We start from the raw sequence: 26,027 nt of genomic DNA, 5'->3' as shown, positions 1-26,027 counted from the left end.
AACCAACTTTCCCACTAATTAATTATAAATCTTATTTTAAATTTATTACCTCCTACAGCACTCCTGTGCACAAGCCAGGATGGTTCACAGTGGGACTAACAAGGCCCCAGATTGTAAACAAGGGTGTCCTGCAGTACATCTCTTGACATTGCAGGTATCTAAACCAAACACCATGTTCCTTGTTTACCTAAACTAGGGTGTTTCCTCGTAGAATCGACTGCAGATTCTGTAATCAACTAAGAGAAGGAATAATTTTGAGCTTTGCAAGATTCAATCTCACACTAATATGAAATGTTTACTTGGATGATTGTCCTACTAGCTGTATTCGCTGGCATTTGATTAGTTTATTAACCATTTAGGTACTGTCTGCAGTCTTTCTAAGGTAAACAGGAAACTACTGAGATGCCTACAAGCAAGCCCAGTGACATGGGATTTGTTTTCTAGGATTCACACAGTACAAACAGGGAATCATTCCTGCAAGTTGTCCTCTGACCAACATGCATGTTCTGTGGCATGTGTGTACCCATAGGCATAAATGTACACACACACACACACACACACACACACACACACATGAATATAATAAAAATTAAAAGTAAGTAGAAGACAAGTGGCAAAATTATGTGTTTCCTCTTAAGTGTACTTCTGTCTCTTAACTGATAATACTATATGACTCAAGGTATGGCAAAATTTATCTCTATAAACAAAGAAGATACAATGAGGCCATATTTCAAAGTAATTTGTGTAGCTTGATAGAACAGGTTTAAAATGACTAAGGGTAAGTCATTTTAAGTTTTGAATATGAATCTGGCCCAGGAAACTGGATAAAAATTATAAACCCAAGGTGGGTGTGGTGGAGCACGCCTTTAATAACAGCACTCGGGAGGCAGAGGCAGAAGGATTTCTGAGTTCGAGGCCAGCCTGGTCTCCAAAGTGAGTTCCAGGACAGCCAGGGCTATACAGAGAAACCCTGTCTCGAAAAACTAAAAAAAACAAAAACAAAAACAAAAACAAAACCATCCCCAGGCTTGCACAGTAAGTACCATTACCTGCTGAGCTACCTCACTAGTCCCCAAATCGTCTTATAGTGCTAGTATATAAGGAATGTACTATTACAACCAGAATTACTATTAAATTAGAATTATCAAAGTTACGCATTTTGGTCTCTTCAGATCAGCAGGTATAGTACATAAAAATTCATAGGGAAGACAGATCTATATTAGATAAAAATTTGCCATTCAAAATTATCTGAAGGCTTTAGAATATTGTTTACCTGCCTCTAAGTTAGTTTATTACTTAATTAAAGTTATATATTGCTAACACATTCAAAAGAAGAAATCATCTAGTTTCCAGAATGCTCAAATAACATAGTATTGGACTGAAATAAAATGCTTTACAAAAGCCAGATATACAGCTACACAGCCCAATCTTTCCTGAATAGGTTCACAGGAATATTCAGCTCAACTGATGTATAACACTGCAAAGTCAAGGTCAAATAACACTTTCCAACTTCTTTTCATGTGCAGACCTTACTATACAGAAACACACACAGGAACCTCTGGCTTTGTTCCCAGAATTAACCTTGGAATATCTGTTGACTGGGAAGACAGGCTGAGTTCTGACATGCACTAAAACATACTCAAAGGTTACTCTGTTTCTATAACTTTGTGTTGTAAGATAGCTTCTGGTATCATTTATAATCCCAAGAAGAAGTTCTATTGCTTAAAAATGTCAAAGCAACAGTTTTTTTTCAAATATAAAGTGGTATGTTGTGAAATTTATATTTTTATAATAATCCATTTTTATCACCATGTCACCAATACTTGCCAATTCTAAAAGTTCAAAATAGATTTAGAGGAAATACAATTCTAGGAAAAGGTAATCCATAATTTATACAATAAATAGGATCTAGAAAAGGCTGCATCAAACCAGACACACAACACACATAATTGTAATAAAATAGGGTTTGTGGCTTGATGCTCTTGCATCACCAGAGTCCACAGAACTAAAATGCTGAGGTTTGGTTTGTTGCTACGTATTGTAATGCTAAATTCTGTATCCTCAGGCCTAAGAATGAATTCTCGAGTTTACAGCTTTTGTTGTGCAAACCTTGTTCTTTAATTTAAAACTATTGGTTAAATAAAAATGGCTACAGCCAATTACTGGAAGGGTTAGAGATAGGTGGGGTTTTTTTGTTTGTTTTGTTTTGTTTTGTTTTGTTTTTGTTTTTTTTGTTTTTGTTTTTGTTTTTTTTTTTTTTTTTGAGTTACTGGGTTGAGCTCGACAGGAGAAGGAGAAGGGGAAAATGAGGAGGAGGAGAGAGAAGGTGCCAGGAGAAGCAGCAAGTATTGGGGGACATCACTGGGGAGAGAGCCAGGCCAGAAAAGTAGATTAGGAGTTTACCCCCAGGTAACTGTCAAAGCCGAATGAAATAAGGACAGTCTGAGTGTCACTTATTGTAAACTAGTTGAGGATAAGCTTGAACTGTTCGTACTACACTACAGTCCCATGGGATCAAATGGCCTCTTCTGTCTGCTGCACAGACGTACATATAGACAAAACACCCATAAACAGGAAATACATAAATAACTCTTTTAAAAAGGGAAAAATAAAATAGCCCATGAAGCTATTTAAACACTACTAGGAAAGATATTGCAAGGCTGTGATTCCTGGAGCTGAAGAGATGTCTCAGCAGTGCTTTCTGCCCTTCCTGAGAACCCCTTCTCAGTGTTCAGGCCTGAGAGCCCACACAGCATACAACTACCTGTAACTCCAACTTCAGGGCATTCTATTACCCCTTAGGCCTCTGTGCAGCCCTGTACACATGGAGTGTGCACATACACGCACATGCATATGTGGAAAAAAATAAAATTAAATGATAAATTTGTGATTCTGAAATGAATAATAATATGGATCTTCATAAGCCCATACTGAATGAAATAAAGAGTAGAGATTTAGATCTCTTTCTTTTTCTTCCTCTGTACTTCTAAGGAGATTATTTTTATTCCAAGTAATAAAAGTAGCAGAAATCAATGAAAACAGAATGCCTCTATTACAATACCATAGTAAATAACCAGAGAAAAGATCTACCACCTACCAATAGATGCTAAAAGTAATGCTGATGAAAAGTTGGATATTTTAATAGTCTAATAGTGTCTGTCTGCAAGTATTTGTAAATTGTAAGAAATAAAGAATGACTGCATAGTGCAGCACAGTAACACCCAACCATGGTGACACCAGGCGAGTCAGCAGACAGCTTTGTATTGCTAACAATGTGTGAACAATGCAATTTCTGTGTTGAGGTTTCCAAATCATGTTATGAGAAACCAAACTCAAGTTGACAAATATTTTTATAAAACATTTAACCAAGACTCTTTAAAGCAATGTTCTCAACTTTCCTGATGCTGCAACCCTTTAATACAGTTCCTGTTGTGGTTTACCACAACACCTGATATGCAGGACATCTGATATGTGACTGTGAGAGGAGTTGAGGCCTACAGGTTGAGAAGCACTGCGTTAAAGGTGAAGGAAGATATGGAAGACTAGGCAACAGTCAGAGTTGAGGACAGCAGAAACCTAAAGGCAATGTGGTACCTTAGACAGAAAAAGGATCCTAGAAGAACAGAAAGTCAAATTCCATCAAGGGCTACAGTTAGGTAAGAATCAGCGTGGTCAAGCACTAATTGGCTAACACCACTGTACTCTGCTTGATCTTAATGTTATAACTACATGGAAACTCAGAATTATGACATGCGGCATGTATAACTTTTTTTTTTCAAAATTGGGCTTCGAGATGCCTCAGCAGGTCAAGGTGCTTATTGTGCACCCTGATTGTCTAAGTTCCACCCTGAAATCCATGGAAAGCGCCAGCTGCTGCATTTATAGCCCTAGCACTCCTCCAGCAAAGGGAGACAATGCCTGGACAATCAGCTGGGAAGCCTGTGGGCCAGTCAGCCTAAAGCACATATCATTAGGAAGCAGGAAGACAGACCTAGCTAGCCTCAAACAAAAGGTGACATCTGACTCTCACAAACATGCCCTTGGGCCCCCTCCCCCAATATAAACAAACAAACTGGGAAAAAAAAGGTTCAAGGTCATTAGAAATAAAGTAAATATGCTTTAAAATTACTTCAAAATAAAACAATTTTAAAAAGCAGATCATCCTGAAAGCCTAGAAATTACAATGACAACCACCCTCACATTATTGAAGCTAGTTTTACCATTCAGATTTAGGACAAATCCAATTATTTGTATATGGTATACAGAAAATTAAAAAGAAGAAAATAATTGCTAAAACAAATCTCTAATAATGACACAAAAGACTCCAACATGGTTTGTTCTCATTTACATATAGACTGAAAGATTTCTCATGCTCATGGATTGGCAGGATTAATATAGTAAAAATGTCCATCTTGCTTAAACAATCTACCAATTCAATGCAATCCTCATCAAACTTCCAACTCAATTCTTCATGAAGTTAGAAAGAGCAATTCTCAAATTCATTTGGAATAACCAAAAACCCAAAAACTATTCTCAACAATAAAAGAACCTCTTGGGGAGAATCACCATGCCTGACCTAAAGCAAACTGACCTACAGAGCAATTGTGATAAAAACTGCTTGGTACTGGTATAGCGACAGACAGGTAGATCAATGGAATAGAATTAAAGGCCCAGATATGAACCCACACACCTATGGTCACTTGATCTTTGACAAAGGAGCTAAAACCATCCAGTGAAAAAAAGACAGCATTTTCAACAAATGGTGCTGGCTCAACTGGTGGTTAGCATGTAGAAGAATGTGAATTGATCCATTCTTATCTCCTTGTACAAAGCTCAAGTTTAAGTGGATCAAGGAACTCCACATAAAACAAGAGACACTAAAATGTATAGAGGAGAAAGTGGGGAAAAGCCTCGAAGATATGGGCATAGGGGAAAAATTCCTGAACAGAACACCAATGGCTGGTGCTGTAAGATCAAGAACCGACAAATGGGACCTCATAAAATTGTAAAGCTTCTGTAAGGCAAAATACACTGTCAATAAGACAAAAAGGCCACCAACAGATTGGGAAAGGATCTTTACCAATCCTGAATTAGATAGGGGACTAATATCCAATATATACAAAGAACTCAAGAGGCTGGACTCCAGAAAATCAAATAACCCCATTAAAAATGGGGTACAGAGCTAAACAAAGAATTCTCAACTGAGGAATACCGAACGGCTGAGAAGCACCTGAAAAAATGTTCAACATCCTTTCTCATCAGGGAAATGCAAATCAAAACAACCCTGAGATTCCACCTCACACCAGTCAGTATGGCTAAGATCAAAAATTCAGGTGACAGAAGATGCTGGTGAGGATGTGGAGAAAGAGGAATTCCACTCCATTGCTAGTGGAATTGCAAGCCTGGCAGTTACTCAGAAAACTGGACATAGTACTACCAGAAGATCCAGCAATTCTTATCCTGAGCATATACCCAGAAGATGTTCCAACTAGTAATAAGGACACATGCTCTACTATGTTCATAGCAGCCTTATTTATAATAGCCAGAAGCTGGAAAGAACCCAGATGTCCCTCAACAGAGGAATGTGTACAGAAAATGTGGTACATTTACACAATGGAGTACCACTCAGCTATTAAAAACAATGATTTTATGAAATTCTTAGGCAAATGGATGGATCTCGAGGATATCATCCTAAGTGAGGTAACAAAAGAACACACATGATATGCACTCACTGGCAAATACAGAAGTGGATGCTCACAGTCATCTATTGGATGAAACACAGGGCCCCCAATGAAGGAGCTAGAGAAAGTACCCAAGGAGCTAAAGGGGACTGCAACCCTATAGGACTAACAACAATATGAACTAACCACTACTCCCCAGAGCTTGTGTCTCTAGTTTCATATGTATCAGAGGATGGCCTAGTTGGCCATCAATGGGAGGAGAGGCCCTTGGTCTTGTGAAGATTATATGCCCCAGTACAGGTGAATGTCAGGGCCAGGAAGCAGGAGTGGGTGGGTTGGGGGGGGTGAGAGGGGAGGGTATAGGGGACTTTCAAGATAGCCTTTGAAATGTAAATGAAGAAAATATCTAATAAAAAAACCAGTTCAGTAGTGTTTTGATGAGCTTTATAAATATATTAGACTTTCTATGCCTTACTGTAGAATAAAACCAAATAAAAATGCAAGGGGTGAGATTGTAAAGAGCTTGTTACATAAGTATAAGGAACCCAGTTAGCATTCCCAGAATCCACGTAAAGCCAGTTATAGCGGTGCTTTCAGTCTTCCTATGGTGAGGTGAGATACAGAGATAGGAGAATCCCTGGAAGCTTCAAGGCCTGCTAGCAGTGGAGTGCAGCGTGGTGAGCATTGAGATAATGCATCTCAAAGAAACTGGAAAGCTGAAACTAATATGTGAACTTGTCCTCTGTCCTCTACAAAAGCTCCCTCTTGTGTGCACCTCAGTGCACATGCAGATATGCACAAATACACACATAACATCAAAGCAACAACAACGAAATCCAATAGAGATTTAATAAAATTCAAACCAACACACAAACATTTGTATGAGTCCTAGCATAGGTTAACATCCTTAAATGTGTTAGACTGTGCAATATAAAAAGAATGAAAAGTTCCTGTGCACTTTAATTCAGTTGTGCATTAAAGCAGCACTAAGTACTCACTCATTAAGCTTACTGAAAAGCAACAATTGTGGTCCTGTTGGCATCCAGCTTATTTTTTTTAGAAAAATTATCACCTTACATGAAAACTTATTTTTTTGTTAACTGCCCACAGCAAGTTTATCAAAACAAAACAAAACAAAAAACAAAGCCGCCAATCCTCAAGGAAGAGGAGGAAAGCAGGAGGATGCATTAACAAGGGAGAAAACAGAGGTGTCCAGAGAGTGGAAAGAGCTGAGGTGATGGCTAATTTGCTGAAGTGCTGAGTTTGGATCCCAGGTACCCACAGAAAAGCTGGGCATGCTGGAATGATCTGTAGCCCAAGCAAGGGAGGAAGACACACAAGGCCCTCTTTGGCTTGTTTAGATAACCAGTTAGTTGCAGGTCCACGTAAGGGCACTGTGTGAGAACAGGAAGTAGGCAGCTGATGACAGTCATCTATGTGAAGCTGACTTCTCCCCCCTCCTCTCCCACACATTAATAAAGGATAATGCGAGCCCCACAAAGCCCTTACCCTCACTTCCTTTCTCCACTTTTGTGACAGTTTCTTTCTTCTGTTTCGCTGCTAAGAGTTCTCGTTTTAACTGCCTTGCTTCTTTCCTGAGCTCTTCACTATAAAGAAAAGAAGATATGTAAGTTTACAATATACTGACAGAAAAACTGGTTTAGCAAAATCAGAACTGTTTGTTTTTAGATGAACTAAGTCAAAGAAAAATAGTCAATAAATTAACTTTCTGCTATATACATGCATTTGTAGATAGTATTACATAAGTAGTCATTTTCCACAATAACAGTGTAAAGATCTATAAATAGATCTCAACTCTATGGAATAGAATAAAGTAAGCGGCAGTTTGAATGAGATATCCTCTATAGTCGCATGCATGCATTTGAATAATGGGTCTCAGGTTGGTGCTACTGTTTGGCTGAGGAAGTGTGGCCTTCCTGGAGGAAATAGTGTCATTGGGGACAGATTTTTCTTCAATATGTTCAAAGACTTATGCCATGTTGAGTTTTCTCTCTTGGCTTCCTGTTTGCTGCTTTGAGATGTGAGCTCTAGGCTGTCCTGCTGAACTTCTGCAGCATGACAATGTTAGACTCTTACATCCCTGGAATGATAAGCCCAAAACAAACCCTTCTATATGCTGCCTTGGTCATGGTGTTTTCTCAGAGCAACAAAGAAGGAACTAACACAGTGTCTTAGTTAGGGTTTCTATTGCTGTGATGAAATGATATGACCAAAGAGCAACTTGTGGAGGAACAGGCTTATTTGATTTACACTTCCATATAGCTGCTCCTCATTAAACGAAGTCAGGACAGGAGCTCAAGTAGGGCAGGAGCTATCGGAATAGTGCTGCTTACTGGCTTGTTTCATGGCTTGCTCAGTCTACTTTCTAAAAGAACCTATGGCCCAGGTATGGAACTACCCACAATGCTCCGGGTTCTCCCTTATCAATATTTAATTAATAAAATGCCTTCAGTCAGATCTTACAGAGGCATTTTCTCAATTAAGGTTCCCTCCTTTGGATAACTAATTTATGTGTGTCAAATTGACATAAGACCAGCCAGTACATACAGCTGGTGAAAACTGGCCCATTTTCTGAATTTACTAGTGAAGTTAACACTAGTCTCAAGGGCTCTTGTGTCAAATCAAAATTTAAAAATGCATTTTTTTGAACATAGGGCCTTTGTAGGTATCCCAGGTTGACATGGGGAATGCTATATAACTCGAAGTGGCCTTGCCCCTACTTCCTCCTCTGGCATGTGCTAGTATACCTGGCACACACAAAAGATTTTGAGTAAGTACTGGTCATCAAATCTGGATATACATAAAATAGATCGACTTCAAACTTGTTAATCATCTATCAAAGTTTTACCAGTAATTATCATTTATTAAGCAATTATTACATGATAGTTGCATAGCTAAATTATTTAAAATTTATTTGATTATTCAAAATTTTTAGTTTTCTGGCTTATTTAAGTTTTCCCAGCCCTTGGGAGGCTGAAGAAGGACTACTGTGAGTTAAGTCATGTCTAGGCTATATGGTGAGTTCCAGGTCAGTCTGGGCGACAAAGTGAGACCGTGTTGTATCAAATCCCTGACCCAATTCTTTTTTTTTTAATTATGTATTTTCTTCATTTACATTTCCAATGCTATCCCAAAAGTCCCCATACCCTCCTTCCCCCACTCCCCTGCCCACCCACTCCCACTTCTTGGCCCTGGCATTCCCCTGTACTGAGGCATATAAAGTTTGCAAGACCAAGGGGCCTCTCTTCCCAATGATGGCTGACTAGGCCATCTTCTGCAACATATGCAGCTAGAGACACGAGCTCTGGGGTTACTGGTTAGTTCATATTGTTGTTCCACCTATCGGGTTGCAGACCCCTTTAGCTCCTTGGGTACTTTCTCTAGCTCCTCCATTGGGGACCCTGTGTTCCATCCAATAGCTGACTGTGAGCATCCACTTCTGTGTTTGCCAGGCACCGGCATAGCCTCATAAGGGACAGCTATAATCATGGTCCTTTCAGCAAAATCTTACTGGCGTGTGCAATGGTGTCAGCGTTTGGAGCCTGATTATGGGATGGATCCCTGGGTGCAGCAGTCTCTAGATGGTCCATCCTTTTGTCTCAGCTCCAAACTTTGTAACTCCTTCCATGGGTGTTTTGTTCCCAATTCTAAGAAGACCCAATTCTTAAAAACTTATCAAATGCCACATTTGGTATGTAATTTCCTCTTTATGAAACCTTCCATGCTAAAGTATTCTAAAAATTAACATGTGGTGTCGTATGTAACAGTGAGTGTGAAGTGACCTATTTCTGCAACACAATTTTAGGGCAGAAGATTCAAACTTACTTCCTGACAAAAATTTTTAACTGTTTATACCATGCACCTTAGTTTGGCTATGGTTTACTATTCCCTCAGTGTCCATGGGGTGGATTTTTGTCCTCAATCATAGTATAGGGATGGAAAGAACCTTTAAGAGGTAGCAAGTGGGTAGGTAGGGGAACATCCTCATAGAAGCAGGGGGAAAGGGGATAAGATAGGAGATTTCTGGGGTTGGGGGTAAACCAGTAAAGGGAATAACGTAATATAAAAATATTAAAAAAAAAGAAAAAAAAAAAAGGAAGGGAGTCCTTAGGACAGTTGGAGGAGGCTGGCGTTAAAAGGAATTTAGCTTCCTGTTTTAAGACCTAATCTGTCTTTTAAACATGCTTTCAACACTGATGTTTACCATCAGGTTAATACAGCTATGGTGGGGTCTTGCTAAAGCTGTTAGGCTGTTTGCCTTTATTACTAAATATATACTGCTTATATATTTATTATTTATTTAATCTATTTAATATATGAAGTAAAGTAATTTAATATATATCTAGGTAACGAATACAAATTCTAGACATGTTATATCCTTAAAAAACAAGTATTCACTCTATTTACAGGAAAGCCAAACTGGATCAAGTATGCTTACAGAAGACTGGAAGATCAAGCAGACACCACACCCTAATTTCCAATGTTATTATTCAAGCCAAACTTAAGCCTAGATAGTTCTACATTAATCCATCCTTACAGGCACATCTAATCAGCTCACAGTCCCACAAGGACAGCTGTGAATGTAGCCCAACACAAAGTTTCAAAGCCCCTTAAAACATTAGGGTATTTTTGCAATTTCTTTTTGTAACTTAATTTCACAGTCCTTGAGTATGAACTTTGTATATGATCATGTTATGTCACCATGTCAAAAAGCAGAACACTGCTTTGTGTAAAGCTTCCTCTTGGTCCTGATTCTCACTGTAGTCCTTACTAACAAGTTCTAGATTTATCAAAGTGAAAGGCCTTATAAATATGCAAGCTTCAGTTCTTTTAATTTTCTACACAAACAACCCCATTTTGTGTTTCTTGGCTTTTAAGACCCTTAAACTATCCTCTCTAATCCAAGTTCACTACCTCTTAAATATTTTCAGTCCTTTGTTTCTAACAGAGCTTGCAGTACTCTTAAAATCACCAAAACCACTTCCTTAGCTATACTGCATGGTCTACCCATGGATTGTAATCCCATTAGCATGGTATTATTTCTGGATACTATACTGATAGTCACTTTACTACTATCATCATCAGAACTCCTAAGTTTCTTGAATCATCTGCAAGGCCATTGCAGATGACATTGCTGCTTGAAGTAACTGTGACTACAATTCAGGTTGTCCAGCATTCCTTCAGGGATAAAAGACACACTTCCATTGAAGAGTAACCTTAGATGTAAGCTGCCACCTGGGGCTTTGCCCTTGTAACAAATGTCCTTATGATGTCAGTGTGCACTGAGGTTTTGGAGCCCATGTTTAGCATTCTACGGTAGAAACTCTTTCCTCTTTGACAATTTTAGGCATTCTTACTCACTAACCCGTTCATTCAGCAAACAAACAAACTCAAATTTCCCTATAGTCTGATGGAATCAAGTGATTATTATCTTTACAAATGGACTCCATCCTGGAAAGAGCAGTTTATATATACAGTCTGCTTTGCAATCTCTGGCAATCTATCCCTCTTACGTCTCCCGAACTGTTTCTATACCAACCAAATTCAATGACCTGTGTTGAGATCTCTTCTTTCCAGATGGTCTCGCTGTCATTCAAAGATGTTAATTACTTCCTTCCTGAAATTCTACCTGAACCAGACTTGTCAGCATTCTGGAGTCAAGATTTCCCAATTGTCCTTGTCTTGGTTATTCTTTCTCTTCTTAACGTAAATGTGCTGGGGTTTCCTTATCTGCATGTAGTGGCACTTTAGTCTCCTGATATCAAACACCATTCCTAGATAGGTTACTTGCAAATCTAGGTTGAATGCTTTGCCTTGAGTTTAGTCCTACCTCTCTAACGCGTACACATTTCCATGTAGAGTATGGAGAATGCCTCACAAAATAAATATAAGATATAACATATAAGCAGTTAAAAAATTGTGAAAATGAGCAGGGCCGTGGTGATGCGTGCCTTTTATCCCAGCCCTTGGGAGGCAGAGACAGGGGTATCTCTGTGACTGGTTCAGGGCTGGCCTAGCTACAGAGCTAATTCCAGGACTGTTAAGGCTATACACACACACACACACACACACATACACACACACTCTGTCTTGAAACTTCCTCCAACCCCCTAAAAAGTAAAAAGAAAATCTTTATTTATAAATAATTTAATTATTTAAATTAAAGATATTTTTGTTTCAAAAAATAAAAAGAAAATATTACCTTATATACAAGATATTTTTACATCTGTTGTATTAAGTCTTCTCAATCTGTTATCTATTTTACTCTTAAGGAGTACTGAAATTCTGCCTAACCACATTTCAAGGGCTCTGACCTAGACGGACAGCCCATCAGATGTCTCAATATAACCACACACTCTCGAATACAAATAGGATATCTTCCCAGTTTTGTGAACAAGTCTATTTTTCATGTAGCTAATGGTAGATTATCTATCTCAGGAAAAGACTTCAAACTTCTTCAGGACTGCTCTGTTTTCATTGGATCAGTGTTAAAGTACACATCTCACACATACAATACTTCCTCTTGGCACTCACTATCAATGCCAACTTCAGGCTCTTATATACACCTATGATAACACAATTACTTCCTTCTTCTTGAAGTTTGTGGAAACAATCCTAGAAATCTCTAGTTCAGTCACTGTGACTAAACTGTATAGTCTCCTCTACCCACTAGACATTCCTGTCTTTTATTCTGCTGGTTTTTAGTTGGGTACATGATTCAGTCACTTAGAGAATGTTTCTTTCTTTTTTTTTTTTTTTAAGATTTATTTATTTATTATATGTAAGTACACTGTAGCTGTCTTCAGACACACCAGAAGAGGGCACCAGATCTCCTTACAGATGGTTGTTAGCCACCATGTGGTTGCTGGGATTTGAACTCTGGACCTTTGGAAGAGCAGTCGGGTGCTCTTACCCACTGAGCCATCTCACCAGCCCGAGAATGTTTCTTGAAGACTAAGATTATTCTGCAGGTTGAAAAGCAAATGCTGCATTTCTATAGGTCAGTCAAATCAGCTATGAGGATAATTTGAAGTAAATAAAGAATGAGGCTAAGGAAGTTTTTCTCATATAAGATACTATTGCACCAGAAAAGAACATAGTTAATTAAGAAAATTAACTTGGATTAAGCAGTCTGGATCAAAAGTCAACTCCATCACGTATCAGTTGAAGAGTGACTTAGATCAGTTACTTAACTTCTCTGAGACTCAGTTCTCCTACTACATAGTTAAGAATGGTTGTAAGATACTGAGTACACAATAAATGTTCAAGAGTACTTATCATGTTGGTCAGATATGTAAAATATCACCTTTTCTTAGGACTGTTTATCATGTAGGAAAATTTTATAATTATTTAAATGAAAGCCACCCTTGGTATCTATAGAGAATAATTTTATCCATAATTTGAAAGTGTAAAATAGTAAAAATTTAATAGATTTGGATACTCTGTTGAAGTAATGTAGCATAAACTGAACAAAAATGACTAAAAGACAAAGTGAGACAGAAAAACATAGATCTACACAAAATATTATAAATTTCTCACTATGTTGAATTTTTCAAGTGATTGAGGACTTTCAATGTTGTAAAAATCTTTCAGAGTAGTAAAATATCACATTTGTCAATGCTTTTGGAGTCGATAACTCTTGGAATAAAGTATAACTTTAAAAATTACTATTTAGATCACAGTCTAATTTTAGGGATCCCAATCTTACATTCTCTAGAACATAACCCCTATCCACTGGCAAGAAATATGTTTAAATCTGTTAAAACAAAAATGAAAATTATAATCTTGAAATAAAAATCAGGATTACTGCCAAAACCGTGGGCCTACTTTAGGGTCCAAAAAAGCAACTGCTCAGCCTCCTCAAGGCCTACCTAGTTTCTGTTTAGATAATAAGAGAAAGTGTTTTTATAAATGGCTTCTGCTGTTATTAAGTCTAATGTAAATTTTTTTTTCTAGTGGGTATGTTTTTAATTATATAGTCATCTGAATTTTAATACAGTTTGAATACAACACTATTAACCAATAAATAATTCTGTACTGTCCTAGTATATATTTTAATCTAATAAATCTACAGTACCTTGCCTTCTTACTAGAGATTACTAATTTATTTAACAATATCTAATATTTACATGTAGCATTCTGGATATAGGCACAGAAATCAAGGTAAGAAAGAAAAGATGGGAACATAATGCCAATAAATTCTTCAATTCAGTTACTTCACTGATGACAATCTTCTTAATAACATGTAACACAGGCACTGTGTAGGTAGAGGCTGAGGTTGATGGAAAGTAGATACCACCATTCACTGAGGGAACTAGAAAGTAAAAACAAAAATCTATAAATTCTAGTCTCTGTTCTTTATAACACAGCATACCAACCCCAACACAAACTCTTCAAGGAGCTTGCATTGCAAAGGGCATAAACCTTGTCTACCAGTAATGAAAGCAGTGCATGATTAAAAAGTAACAAAGAAATGACTGAAGCACTTAGAAATTCAGCAACAGAAAGATTTGCGCAGGCTAAGTGAGAGATGACTTTGCAGAAGAGCCATGTGAACTAGACCCTAAACAATAGTTAGGAGTGGGCCATGTGGAGCCAGTATGAAGAGGCATCCAAATGGTAACTTTAAATCTGGACAGGAAGTAGAGAGTAAGAAGAATGAACAAGAACAGTTAATTGATTCAGTAGATAAGGGTGCTAGACGTACAGCTGGACAACTGAGTTCTGCCCCTAGAACACATCTAAAAAAGCTGGCTGTGAGCCAGGTAAGGAGGTGCACACTGTTAATATTAGCATTCAGGAGGCAGCAGCAAGTGCGTCTTTGTAAGCTTGAGTTCCAGGTCGTCTGCTTTACATAGTGAGTTTCTAGGTTAGCCTGGGGTATTCAAAGAGATCCTGTCTCAAAACAAACATACAATTCCATTCCTCTCTTTCCTAGTTCTGACAAAGCCACTAGAATGCTGGTGTCAGGATCACTTGGCATCAGTTCCTGACTTAACTCCACCTTTCCTTTCACATCACAGTGTCTGTCTATCTGTCTACTTTGAGCTTAACTCTACACAGATGTCAAATTCACCTGAGCTGTATGTAAAGTCTACTGAATTGTGCACTCATCTCCATAAATTAAGCACACTTCTTTCTCAAGTGTTCAAGTACTCTCATGAGCTAGCTTCAAAACACATTTTCCTACTTTATCTTCCATGTAGACTATACAATTACTCTAAATTTCAGTCAAAATATACTAGTCGTCATTACCTTGGCTAAATTTAAGCTTTGGCACACATGCCCTTTGTTCATGCCATCTCTGGGACTTAAAATACTGCTATTTTACTATTGCTCTTTACTAAAATCTTCATCTTTTCAGACTTCATGGAAAAAGTGGCACTCAAGCTGTGGCTCTATTCAGAACATACTATATGACAAGGTCAGTGCAAAAAAAAAATAAGGATTAACATGAAAAACTACACTACCATGTACTCAGAAGGAAATTACATCTGTAATCAAAATATGTCACAACCAATTCATGACTGTTAAATTATAGGAGCAACTTAATGGAGTAAGAGTTTTAAAAGAAATTATAAAATGAAACTGAATATCATAACAAGATCTACTCTGCCACTGGTTTTTCTTTTTCTTTTAAAGTTAATGTAAGGGCTGGAGAGGTACCTCAATTAGCAAAATGCTAAGGATATATATAAAACAGCAACTATGTTCAGTTAGTAAAATGCTAAGGGTATATACGAAAAAACCAAGTGTGTTGTACACTAACTTTAAAATATGAAGGAAATACCTTGAATGGGGAGATAACATTCCTCCCAGAAGCTATAAGATATTAAATAGAAATCTCAGTCCTAGGTGTGAGATACCTTCCTTTGAGCTGTTGCTTAGAGATATTCCAGAGGCCCCCAAACAATGCAGACTTCTGCATCTGTCTTGGTTATCCACCATAACTAGACAATAGTCCACTGCTGAAGGTACCACATACTTTGGCTGTAGGCACAGACAAATCAAGCTGGAACAGAAGTGTAAGCTCCTTCCCTACTAGCTGGCTCTCAGTGCTATGGGAAGCTATATAGGCTGCTAGGAGAAAAGTAAGTCATGGTTTTTCCCAGCTATGAATATAAACCTTCCAGGCAAGTTGTGCCCACTGACTTAGTGGTGTGACCCTTGTGAGGGTAATTAACTGCTCTTTGGCTGAATCTGGGGCCTGTTCACAGGAGGGAATTCATTCGTGGAATAGTAGACCTGGTAATAAACTCATGGCTAACTGGAGGTCTCCATTGGGTTTCTCTCCTCTGAGATGGGTAACCCTGTGGAAGAGTGTGAGGAAAACCTGTAGGAGTCATAGAGGATGAAGGAGACCATATGAACATGCTCCCCAATCAACCAAGCAGGACTCATATGGACTCATAGCGACATAGGGACTGCATGGACCTGCTCCAGGTCCTCTGCACTTATAGCTGTTAGCTTGCTGTTTTGGTGAGACCCTAACAGTGGAAGTGCGTGTATCTGACTCTTTCCCCTGCTCTTGAGACTCTCTTCCTCCTGTTGAGTTGCCTTGTCCACTCCCCTTATTAGTGCTTTCACTCTTCATTCTATTTGGTTGTCATCCCTTGGAGGCCTGCTCTTTTCTGAGGAGGAAACAGAGGGTGAGTGGATCTGGGGGAGAGTCAAGGTTGGGGTAGATTGAGGAGAAGTGGATGAGGGGAAACTGGTTCAGATATAGTGTATGAGAGAAGAATCTAGTATCAACTAAAACAAAGAAAAGAAGAAAAGAAAAAGTATAATAGCTAGAAAGCCTCAGGCCCTAAGTCCATGGGAATTTTCATTACAACTGGATGGATATTTACATTATAACTCATAATAGTAGCAAAATTACAGTTATGAGGTAGCAACAAAAATAATTTTCTGGTTGGGAGTCCCCACATCATGAAGAACTGTATTAAAGGGTCACAGCATTGGGAAGGCTGGGAACCTACTGCTTCAGGAGAAACCTACTACTGTTCATTTGCTAAATTGTCACTCTGTCCAGTTCTCCTTGAAATATTTACATTTATACTCATAGGTGAGCATTACTCTTAAATTGATCAGAGAAACTTCTGGTTGTAGCAGGCAGCAATTAAGTTGAGATTCAGAACTGGCCAAGGTGTTGAGACATCTCTAATATACCTCAAAGGTTCAGGGAACATTGCAGAAGATGAGGATGGTTAAGAGTGCTTTCAAATGCTGTCTTCGAGATAAAAAAGTTGTTGCAACCATGATATTGACATTTGTGGTAGTTAACTGCACAAAGATGGGCCATCAACATTCATCATGAATGGGGAAGGACCCACCAGGTCCCAGCCCATCTGAGAAGTTGAGAGTCAGCTAAGGGGTTACTGAGTAGAGAGAGACATATTCTTCAGTGGTTTATTTAGCAGCTGGTAAACTGCTCCAGCTCAAGCAAATAACCCACTACTCCAGCTCATGTAAGCAACCTTAATTAGGTTCCATGGGACACAAACAGAAAGGCGTGAAACCCAATATCCATGTTCGAATTCTAAATCTTAGACAAAACATTTGAACGTATTTAGGCAGGGTTATTTATCAGCGATCTAGGCTTAACATTATTGTCTGGACACTAGAAAGCAATTAATCCTTCAATTTAGTTTTATCAACACAAGAAAACTCTGGATAAGATATACATTAATAATTCTGAGCTATATTATCAAAAATTTAAGTGTAAATAATTATTGTATTCAGGTTATTTTATTTCAAATCTTTTGGCATTAGGACAGTAAAGCCCGTTATGAATTAAATTATTTCATCTCAGTTCTCACATCTAAAATATAGTGAGATGTCAAATAATTTAATATTCATCTTGGACACAGACACAAGTTAGAAACAATATGAGTCAGGGCAGAACTACACACTGGCTCAGACACCCAGCTCTTAATGCACTCCCTTCTCAACTGTGAGCTGCCCATACTAGGAAAAATTCTTGTAGATTTGCCTAGCTTTAATTTTCCCCTGCTACTTCCCTCATTTTCTTCAGGTACCATGAATGTTCCTTGGAGGGTAGATGAATTTATACCCGCTCCTTTTTTTATTCTTGTGGAATGATAGGTATTATAATGGAAGTTGCTGAATTCAAACAGTGATCATCACTAATATTTACCTTTAAAGGCAAAAAACTATCCAGCCCTGATTCTTTGATTTGCCTTTAAGAGAACTGTAGTCAAAAAAAGAAACACATTAGTTTCTTATATAAGATAATGAATAAATGTGCTTAGAGTCTTCATTAAAGAAGTTGATGAGTTCACTATAGACTGCTGTTCTTAAGTCATGGAGCTAACACTTGAAACGCCTGCTATTCCTCAACATAAGAATTCCTAACACATGGAAATAGCTAGCAGCCAAACAGTACAATTTTATGACTTTCAGTTTGCTGCTTTAACCACAACATATCAATTTGGTCATAATGAGACAATAACTTGGCTGTTGATAAAAATCATTGAATCACTACAATACAAGCCTTTAATAGGTATTAAGACTATGGCACAGTTTTTACACTTATGGTAGCATCAGCTGGAGCAGAGATATAGATTTGCTATAACTCATAAATACCATAATGTACTGTTGCTTATGCACAGACTTGGAAAGAAAATCAGGGACATCTCACTGTGATTCCAATCTTGGTTCTATGTGTTGCTGGTGGTAAGACAGTAGAGAACCAAGGAGCCAAGCTAGGTCTCTGCTCCTAATCTTGAGAAGAAGAATAGAACTAAAAGACAGCGATTCAATGGAAATCAGCAGACCCCACATGACACTTGGCCTAGAAGAAACACAAAGCTGTTCCTGTGGTGATGGTGGCTTTCATCCCTTATAGGACACTACTACTGTCAGTGTTCACAGTGTCTAGAACCAGTTATTAACAAAATGAGAGTCTATCCAGCCAACCAAGCAACCAATCAACCAAAAAAAAAAACCTCACATCTTTGTATATTTTTAATGGGCATATAAATTTCAAAATCTTAACGTTAAGTTTCTTTTGTTTGATTCACTACTTGAATTAAATATCATTAGTCATGAAAATACAATATATCGATTTCAGAGAGCTAAACATCAGAAGACTCCCATATTTTAACACTCATCATTAAGCACTTGGAACCAAACTGCTTTTCTTTCACTATAATCCTATTAAAATAGGAATATACAAGGCAAAGAAGAATTGTATATACATTTATACATCTTGTGAGACCATCTAATAGAAAACATAGGCAAAGGCATTCTGAAGCACTCTATCGGAACATAAATTCAGTCTGAGAGACAGTGTTCCATGTGTTCTCTACGATCTGCTATACATGTACACAGAAATAGAAGGCTCCTCCTTTCTTAAGCATACAACAATTCAGAAAGAAGGGATTTAAATGCAGTTGTAGTCTTTATACGAATCCATATGAAAGATCACATGGATTTTTAAACAGAAACTGGACATTTGATATAAAATGCTACCAGTCTTTGAAAGATTGTTTTCAAATCTTACTTTAAAAAACAAAAATACCAAACTGAACAAGGGTAAATGCTGCAACAGAAATGTAAAATGCCTCAAATAACAGTAGACATGGCTATTCTGTCCAAATAGTGCGTTAAGTAGTGCCTTGTAGTTTTGAACAGTATTTTAAGAAAAAAAATATGTTATTTGACTTTCCAGAAGTAAATTCTTTATGGCTAAAAATTATCTTTAGAAATATGTATCTTCCAGGACCCAACTTTATAAACACTAACACAATCTAGAACACAAATAAGATTTCCAGTAAGACAATGTATTAATCTGAAATCTGAAATCTTGTGATCATTCTTAGCAGTGACTAAAGTCCCCTCTCTTTCCTTCCTTGTTGTTCAGAGAATTTTTTTACTTAGTTATTGTTGACCCACATTCCTTGTACTCTCATTTTTATCTCTTTCCTTCTTTCTCCTCCCTCTCTTTCTTCCTTCCTTCTTTTTTTCCCCAAGATAGGGTTTCTCTGTGTAGCCCTGGCTATCCTGGAACTTGCTCTATATACCAGCATGGCCTCCAAGTCAGAAATCTGCCTGCCTCTGCTTCCCAAATACTGGGATTAAATGTGTGTGTGTGTGTGTGTGTGTGTGTGTGTGTGTGTGAGATCAGGTCCCTTCTTCCTTTCTTTCTTATCATCTTTTCTTCTTCAATAAACTTTTTTTTAATTTATTTTTTATTAGATATTTTCTTCATTTACATTTCAATTGCTATCCCCACAGCCCCCAATACCTTCCACCCGCCCTGCTCCCCAACCCACCCACTCCTGCTTCCTGGCCCTGGCATTTCCCTGTACTGGGGCATATGATCTTTGCAATACTAAGGGACTCTCCTCCCATTGATGGCCAACTAGGCCATCCTCTGATACATATGCAGCTAGAGACACAGTTCTGGGGAGGTAATGGTTAGTTCATATCGTTGTTCCTCCTATAGGGTTGCAGACCCCTTTAGCTCCTTGGGTATTTTCTCTAGCTCCATCATTGGGGGCCCTGTGATCCATCCAATAGCTGACTGTGAGCATCCACTTCTGTATTTGCCAGGCATTGGCATAGACTCACAAGAGAGAAAGAGAGAGAGCTATTTCAGGGTCCTGTCAACAAAATCTTTCTGGCATATGCAATAGTGCCTGGGTTTGGTGGTTGTATATGGGATGGATCCCCAGGTGGGGCAGTCTCTGGATGATCCTTCCATCTTAGCTCCGAACTTTGTCTCTGTAACTCCTTCCATGGGTATTTTGTTCCCTATTCTAAGAAGGAATGAAGTATCTACACTGTGGTCTTCATTCTTCTTGAGTTTCATGCGTTTAGCAAATTGTATCTTATATCATGTGTATCCTAAGTTTCTGGACTAATATCCACTTATCAGTGAGTACATATTGTGTGAGTTCCTTTGTGATTGGGTTACCTCACACAGGATGATGCCCTCCAGGTCAATTCATTTGCCTAGGAATTTCATAAATTCATTATTTTTAATAGCTGAGTAGTACTCCATTGTGTAAATGTACCACATTTTCTGTATCCATTCCTCTGTTGAGGGGCATCTGGGTTCTTTCCAGCTTCTGGCTATTATAAATAAGGCCGCTATGAACATAGTGGAGCATGTGTCCTTCTTACCGGTTGGAACATCTTCTGGATATATGCCCAGGAGAGGTATTGCTGGATCCTCTGGTAGTATTATGTCCAATTTTCTGAGGAACCGCCAAACTGATTTCCAGAGTGGTTGTACAAGCTTGCAATCCCACCAACAATGAAGGAGTGTTCCTCTTTCTCCACATCCTCGCCAGCATCTGCTGTCACCTGAATTTTTGATCTTAGCCATTCTGACTGGTGTGAGGTAGAATCTCAGGGTTGTTTTGATTTGCATTTCCCTGATGAAATTTTATTCAAATACTTCATATTCTTTTTTCATATAATTAAATATTCATATTACTATTGGATCACTTAACATATCAATGCAAGCTTTTTCATCTTTTCTGTTAAAAAAATATACAGTTTCTATCTGACATCCTTACTGAAACTTTATAATATAAAATATAGGAATTACATTTTATACTGGGAAACTTTCCTCTGTGATCCTTTCTGTTTTCTCTTAGCTTATGCTCTATTGGTCATTACAATTTAAATGTGAACTTAAGAAAGAAGCTGATTTATTGAAGGAAAGATTGATTTAGTTTTAATATTTTTAATTGAAGAAATATCATACTATTACTTAATTTTTACACTTAAAAGATTAAAATACATCCTGTTCTATTTATGATATATAATTACAAATCTAGACTGTAGGAGAACCCTGGTCTTCCGGATGACCTTTGCATTCCAAGAATAAGAGATTTCTCTCTTAAGGCATTTAAAAATACTGTCTTCAGAGATGGGGGAATAGCTCAGCTGGCACAATGCTTGTGGCATAAACATGAGAAGCTGGTGAAGAAGAACTCAAGTAAAAGGCAAGAGTATTAGTGTCCATCTGAAACCTCAGCATTAGGCATTCAGAGACAGGAGGATTCCTGGGGCTCGCTGGCCAGCCAGTCTCCTCAAATCCTTTAGCCCCAAGTTCAGCAAGAGACCAAAAAAACAAGGTGCAGAGTGCTTGACAAAGACATCAGATGCAAGACTTCTAGCTTCCACACACAAGCCTCATTGTGTTTTCACTTGTATGCACACATTAATATGTATACACACACACACACACACATTCCCAAGGAAACAAAACAACCCATTTTAATCAGTGTTTGGAATAAGACTGGTGTGTATAGAGAGTGATAGGGGCTGGCAAGTCCTTGAGGGAATCTGACTTATTCAACTAGCATAGGCACAAGCAGGAAGCATGAACAGCTGGTTTTATAATGAAAGGCTTAGAGTGTCGGCCTACAGTCAGGTAAACTTTGAGACAAATTTTTGACTTGACTACATTTTTAACACCAGACATCCCACTATTCCCTGTCATCCCCCAAACTGTCAGATCTAAAATGGAATAATGTTTACCATTAGATAACAGTTAGATGAAAGACTTTTACCCACTTCTCAAATACTTACTAAAGAATGCTAAGATTTAACAACCAAGAAAGTGCTCAGTTTTAATTTTTGAATAGTGAATTCTCCCTCTATGATTTCTCTGTCTTATTTGAGAGGTGGCTCTATAGTTACTGCACCTTGAACTCTGGCTTAAGGAAGGTCCTGTGAGAATAAAAAAGCATGTAACAGTGTCTAGTTGGGAAAGAAGTTTTGACAAAGGATAATGTGGAAATCCTTTCCAAAGGGACATCCTGGCCATGAGCCATGGCCTCTTCATCACTCTACTTGATTTATTCAAGTGGACTCACTTCCATGGGGCGTGAGCTCACCAATCCTGGCTGCTCTACCTGGCCAACTTGCTCAGGGAACCAGTCACCTATCTCTGTCTCCTGGGTACTGGGATTACAGATGGCCACCACAGCTGCCCACCTTGTACTTGGGTTCTGAGATTCCTCATCCTTGCATGCAAATGCTTATACACTGAGCCATCTTTCCAGTCCACTAGACATATTAATGGAAAAAGCTGAAGTAGTTTCTAAAAGAAAATCTAAGAAGCTAAATTTACTACAGAATCTTGAAAAGGTTACTCAGTATGTAGTTAGTGCTTAATAAACACAAGCACAAACCAGGAACAGTATGAGAAGACTAATCCTGGAACTACTGAAGGAAAATGTAGAGACGTAAGAACAGGGAGATTTTGTGAAAATAAAAATACATTCCAAACATAGCACATATAATAAAATCAGAGAACACAACATTAGACAAAACAACGTACACATAAAAAAGATGAAGTCATATCGTGAGGTCTATATTCACTGGAAATAGTAACCTTTAGAAAATGACTGAAGATTTTCCATTTCTCACAGAGTTCTTTACTGACACTAAAATGCTTTTCACATTATGTAAAAGAATGAATGTGTGGACAAACATTTTTAAACACAGCACACATGGGATGGACTAAGTAAGGGAAAAAGGATGAGGTGGAATTTTATTTTGTTTAATTTTTGCTGACCACCTGGTCTTTTATCAGCATGGATTAAAAATTATACAAAATGGCTTATAAAAGACCACAAAGCTCAACAGCTGTGCAAAGTGACTTATTTACTTGTGTGTAGGAAATCCTCTTAAATCACTAAGATTCCACAATTTAAATTTGGTGATGTTGGTCCTACCCTTTATTTCATGTCTGTATGTTCCGCAATGGAGGAACAAACACTGAGCTCCTCATTTACCTGAAAGCCAGTTTCAGGTGTGGTGAGCAGCAAGGTATGTGCTTCTACTGAGCCGCCCAGGAACATGGTCAAACCCAAGTCAGTCTGCTTCAGGTCTGTTATCAAAGACATCTCTCTGCCAGCCTTCCTGATGATCACTACACAGTGATAATGAGGAGGAAGAGGATGATATGTACTTTGTTTTGTGTTTCTAGTCCCACATTCACCACTTTGGGTAGGTAGGGGTTTTCCAGTCTGTACTGCCCTTCTTCATCTGAGTGACAACTGTCTAAGTTGTCAACATCTAACTAGAAGGCTTGGTCTCTCCCAGTTCATCTGCCTTTCTGAATTATGGTCACCACACAGATCTGTGACTTTGTATGCAAACCAGAACATGGCCACTTTTTAATCAAATCTTTATCAGGTTTGATTTCACATCTTTGCTCTTGCACCCCTTAATTCTCAAAGTCCAAACTACATGGTTCTTCATGGTCTCCCCTTTATCCTCATCTCAACTTCTTGCTTCATCCTTCATATATAGTCTATGCGTTTATTTTTTTTTAATTTTATTTCATGTCTGTATGTGCCTCATATGTGTGCAGTGCCCTAGGAGGCCAGAAAAGGTGTTGGGTGTGGCAGTTTTGAGCCACCTGACCTGGGTGCTGGGAACTGGACTCAGGTCTTTTATAAGAGCCATCTCTCCAGACCCTACTGCACATGTTTAAAACCCACACTAGTGCCTGGAACCTATCACGATCATGGTGCCTAAGGCCCTCCTCCCAGTACTCCTCGTTCCCCACAGCTCAGACATGCCACTCTTTAATCTTGACTTCTTGGGCATGTTCTCCACAAAAATTTCTCTCAACTCCAGTATGGTACCCAAGGCCCTTCATTAGCCCTGTTGTGTCATATTTCAATGTTGGTTCACTGTTTTGGTATGGCTTACAGTCAAACAGAACTGCTATTTCACTTTGCAACTCAAACAACTAGCAGAAGAGCTGACAATGTTGAGTACTCAATGAATATGCCACACTGACTAAGCAGTTAAGTATTTAGCTAAATGCTAATTATTGTTTTAGATCATTTAGTGTTTTGATTTTCATTATTAAGTAGATTTTCTAAAAAGTACACTTAACACTACACACACTATATATATATATAAATAGTTTGGTTCCCTTAATTTCTAGTAATACATATCAATAAGTTCCAGATATTGATCCTAATAATCCTAACGTGTTCAAGTATCTGCACACACACATAAGGGTGCACTGAGTGTACATTACAATACTGTGTACAATGAGAAGTTTCCAATAATTAGGCCATATCTTAGACATAATATAAGAAAACCAGAGTGTTAGTCCATTTATATAATCATATATTCAAAACCAGAGTGTTATTCCATTTATATAATTCATTTATTCACATACATATATTGTATATGCCTACACACAAAAACAAAAATAAAGGTATCAAAATGAAACCAGTGGTTAGCTCTGCAGAATGTAATATATGACTTAATGATTTTATAAATTGTAAAGTCTGATGACAAAGATAAACTTGCTTTTGTTTGGAAAGAAGTTTTTGGTGGGAATGCATTCCTTCTGTACCCTTCTCTAGGGTTAAAATACTTGATGTAACTAAGAAGAAAAATTTACTCAAATAAAAATATTCTGGTATTCAAGACACTTAATGACTGTATATTTAATTTCTACCATGGTTTCACTATCTATCACATATTTTTCAAATAAATTCATTAAGTCAAGAACAGAACAAAAGATGTAACATGCCTTCCTCATAGAATAAATGAATTTTATCATACAGTATGTTCCAATTTGTACTAAGTAACAAGTCTATTACTACAATGTACGTACAGAGGCTTTCAGTGTAGGTCTCTAAGATTTCCACTGAAGGTCTACTATCCACCACCTTAGAAACGGGCTATATGATTGATAAAACTACAGGTCCATACCAGCTGAAAGGGAGAAAGGGAGGGAGGGAAGGAGGGAGGGAGGGAGGGAGGGAGAGAAAAGAATAAGAATGCTCCAGTTTTAGTGTTCTCCCTTCACAGAAACATTTTGAAAATGACTGACACGTGCCTGGGATGCCTCAGCTTCTGCATGAGTCTACTAAGCCAGTATGTACTAAGCCACTAAGAGGATAATTTTGGAGATTTAATATAAGCTTGTACCTCTCATTTTACTTTTAAAATTGTCCTTCCTGATAGCCATGGGAGGAGACAGAGGAGAGAAGAGGTAGAAAGGGGGAAAGAGAAGAAGAGGAATTCATGTAATTATGTCTTCCAAGAATAAACAACAAAACCCTAAACCTAGGGGGAAAAAAAGGAAGAGGAAGAAGAGAAGGAAGAGGAAGAGGAGGAAACAAATTAAACCTGCTTTTCTTCTTTTCTAATGCTACAAGACACACTGTAAATAATGTGGCAGTTTGTGGACACAGCAGGCTCTAGGGCACCTGTAGAGCCCATCATTTTGATCTGTCTGACTTTTATAAAAACACTCATTTACACTTAAATCTTTGCTCTAAATGAATTTACAGATTGTTTCCAAAA

The 26,027-nt window shown here is 38.0% G+C and overlaps 1 protein-coding gene across 2 annotated transcripts in view; it reads right to left on the bottom strand.

Moving 5' to 3' along the window:
* Cwc27 (CWC27 spliceosome associated cyclophilin) overlaps nt 1-26,027 on the bottom strand; it is a 201,230-nt gene that overhangs the window by 103,569 nt on the left and 71,634 nt on the right. For both annotated transcript variants that reach the window (XM_085830866.1, XM_029485019.2), the window contains exon 11: nt 7,191-7,288. In XM_085830866.1, the coding sequence (XP_085686992.1) occupies nt 7,191-7,288 (98 nt within the window). The remainder of the gene's footprint in view (nt 1-7,190; nt 7,289-26,027) is intronic.

This window comes from Mus caroli, unplaced genomic scaffold (assembly GCF_978045245.1).
Source record: "Mus caroli unplaced genomic scaffold, Mus_caroli_1 scaffold_15, whole genome shotgun sequence".
Taxonomy (NCBI): Eukaryota; Metazoa; Chordata; class Mammalia; order Rodentia; family Muridae; genus Mus; species Mus caroli.
The sequence above is the reverse complement of the archived record's forward strand: the minus strand, read 5'-3'. Positions and strand labels throughout refer to the sequence as shown.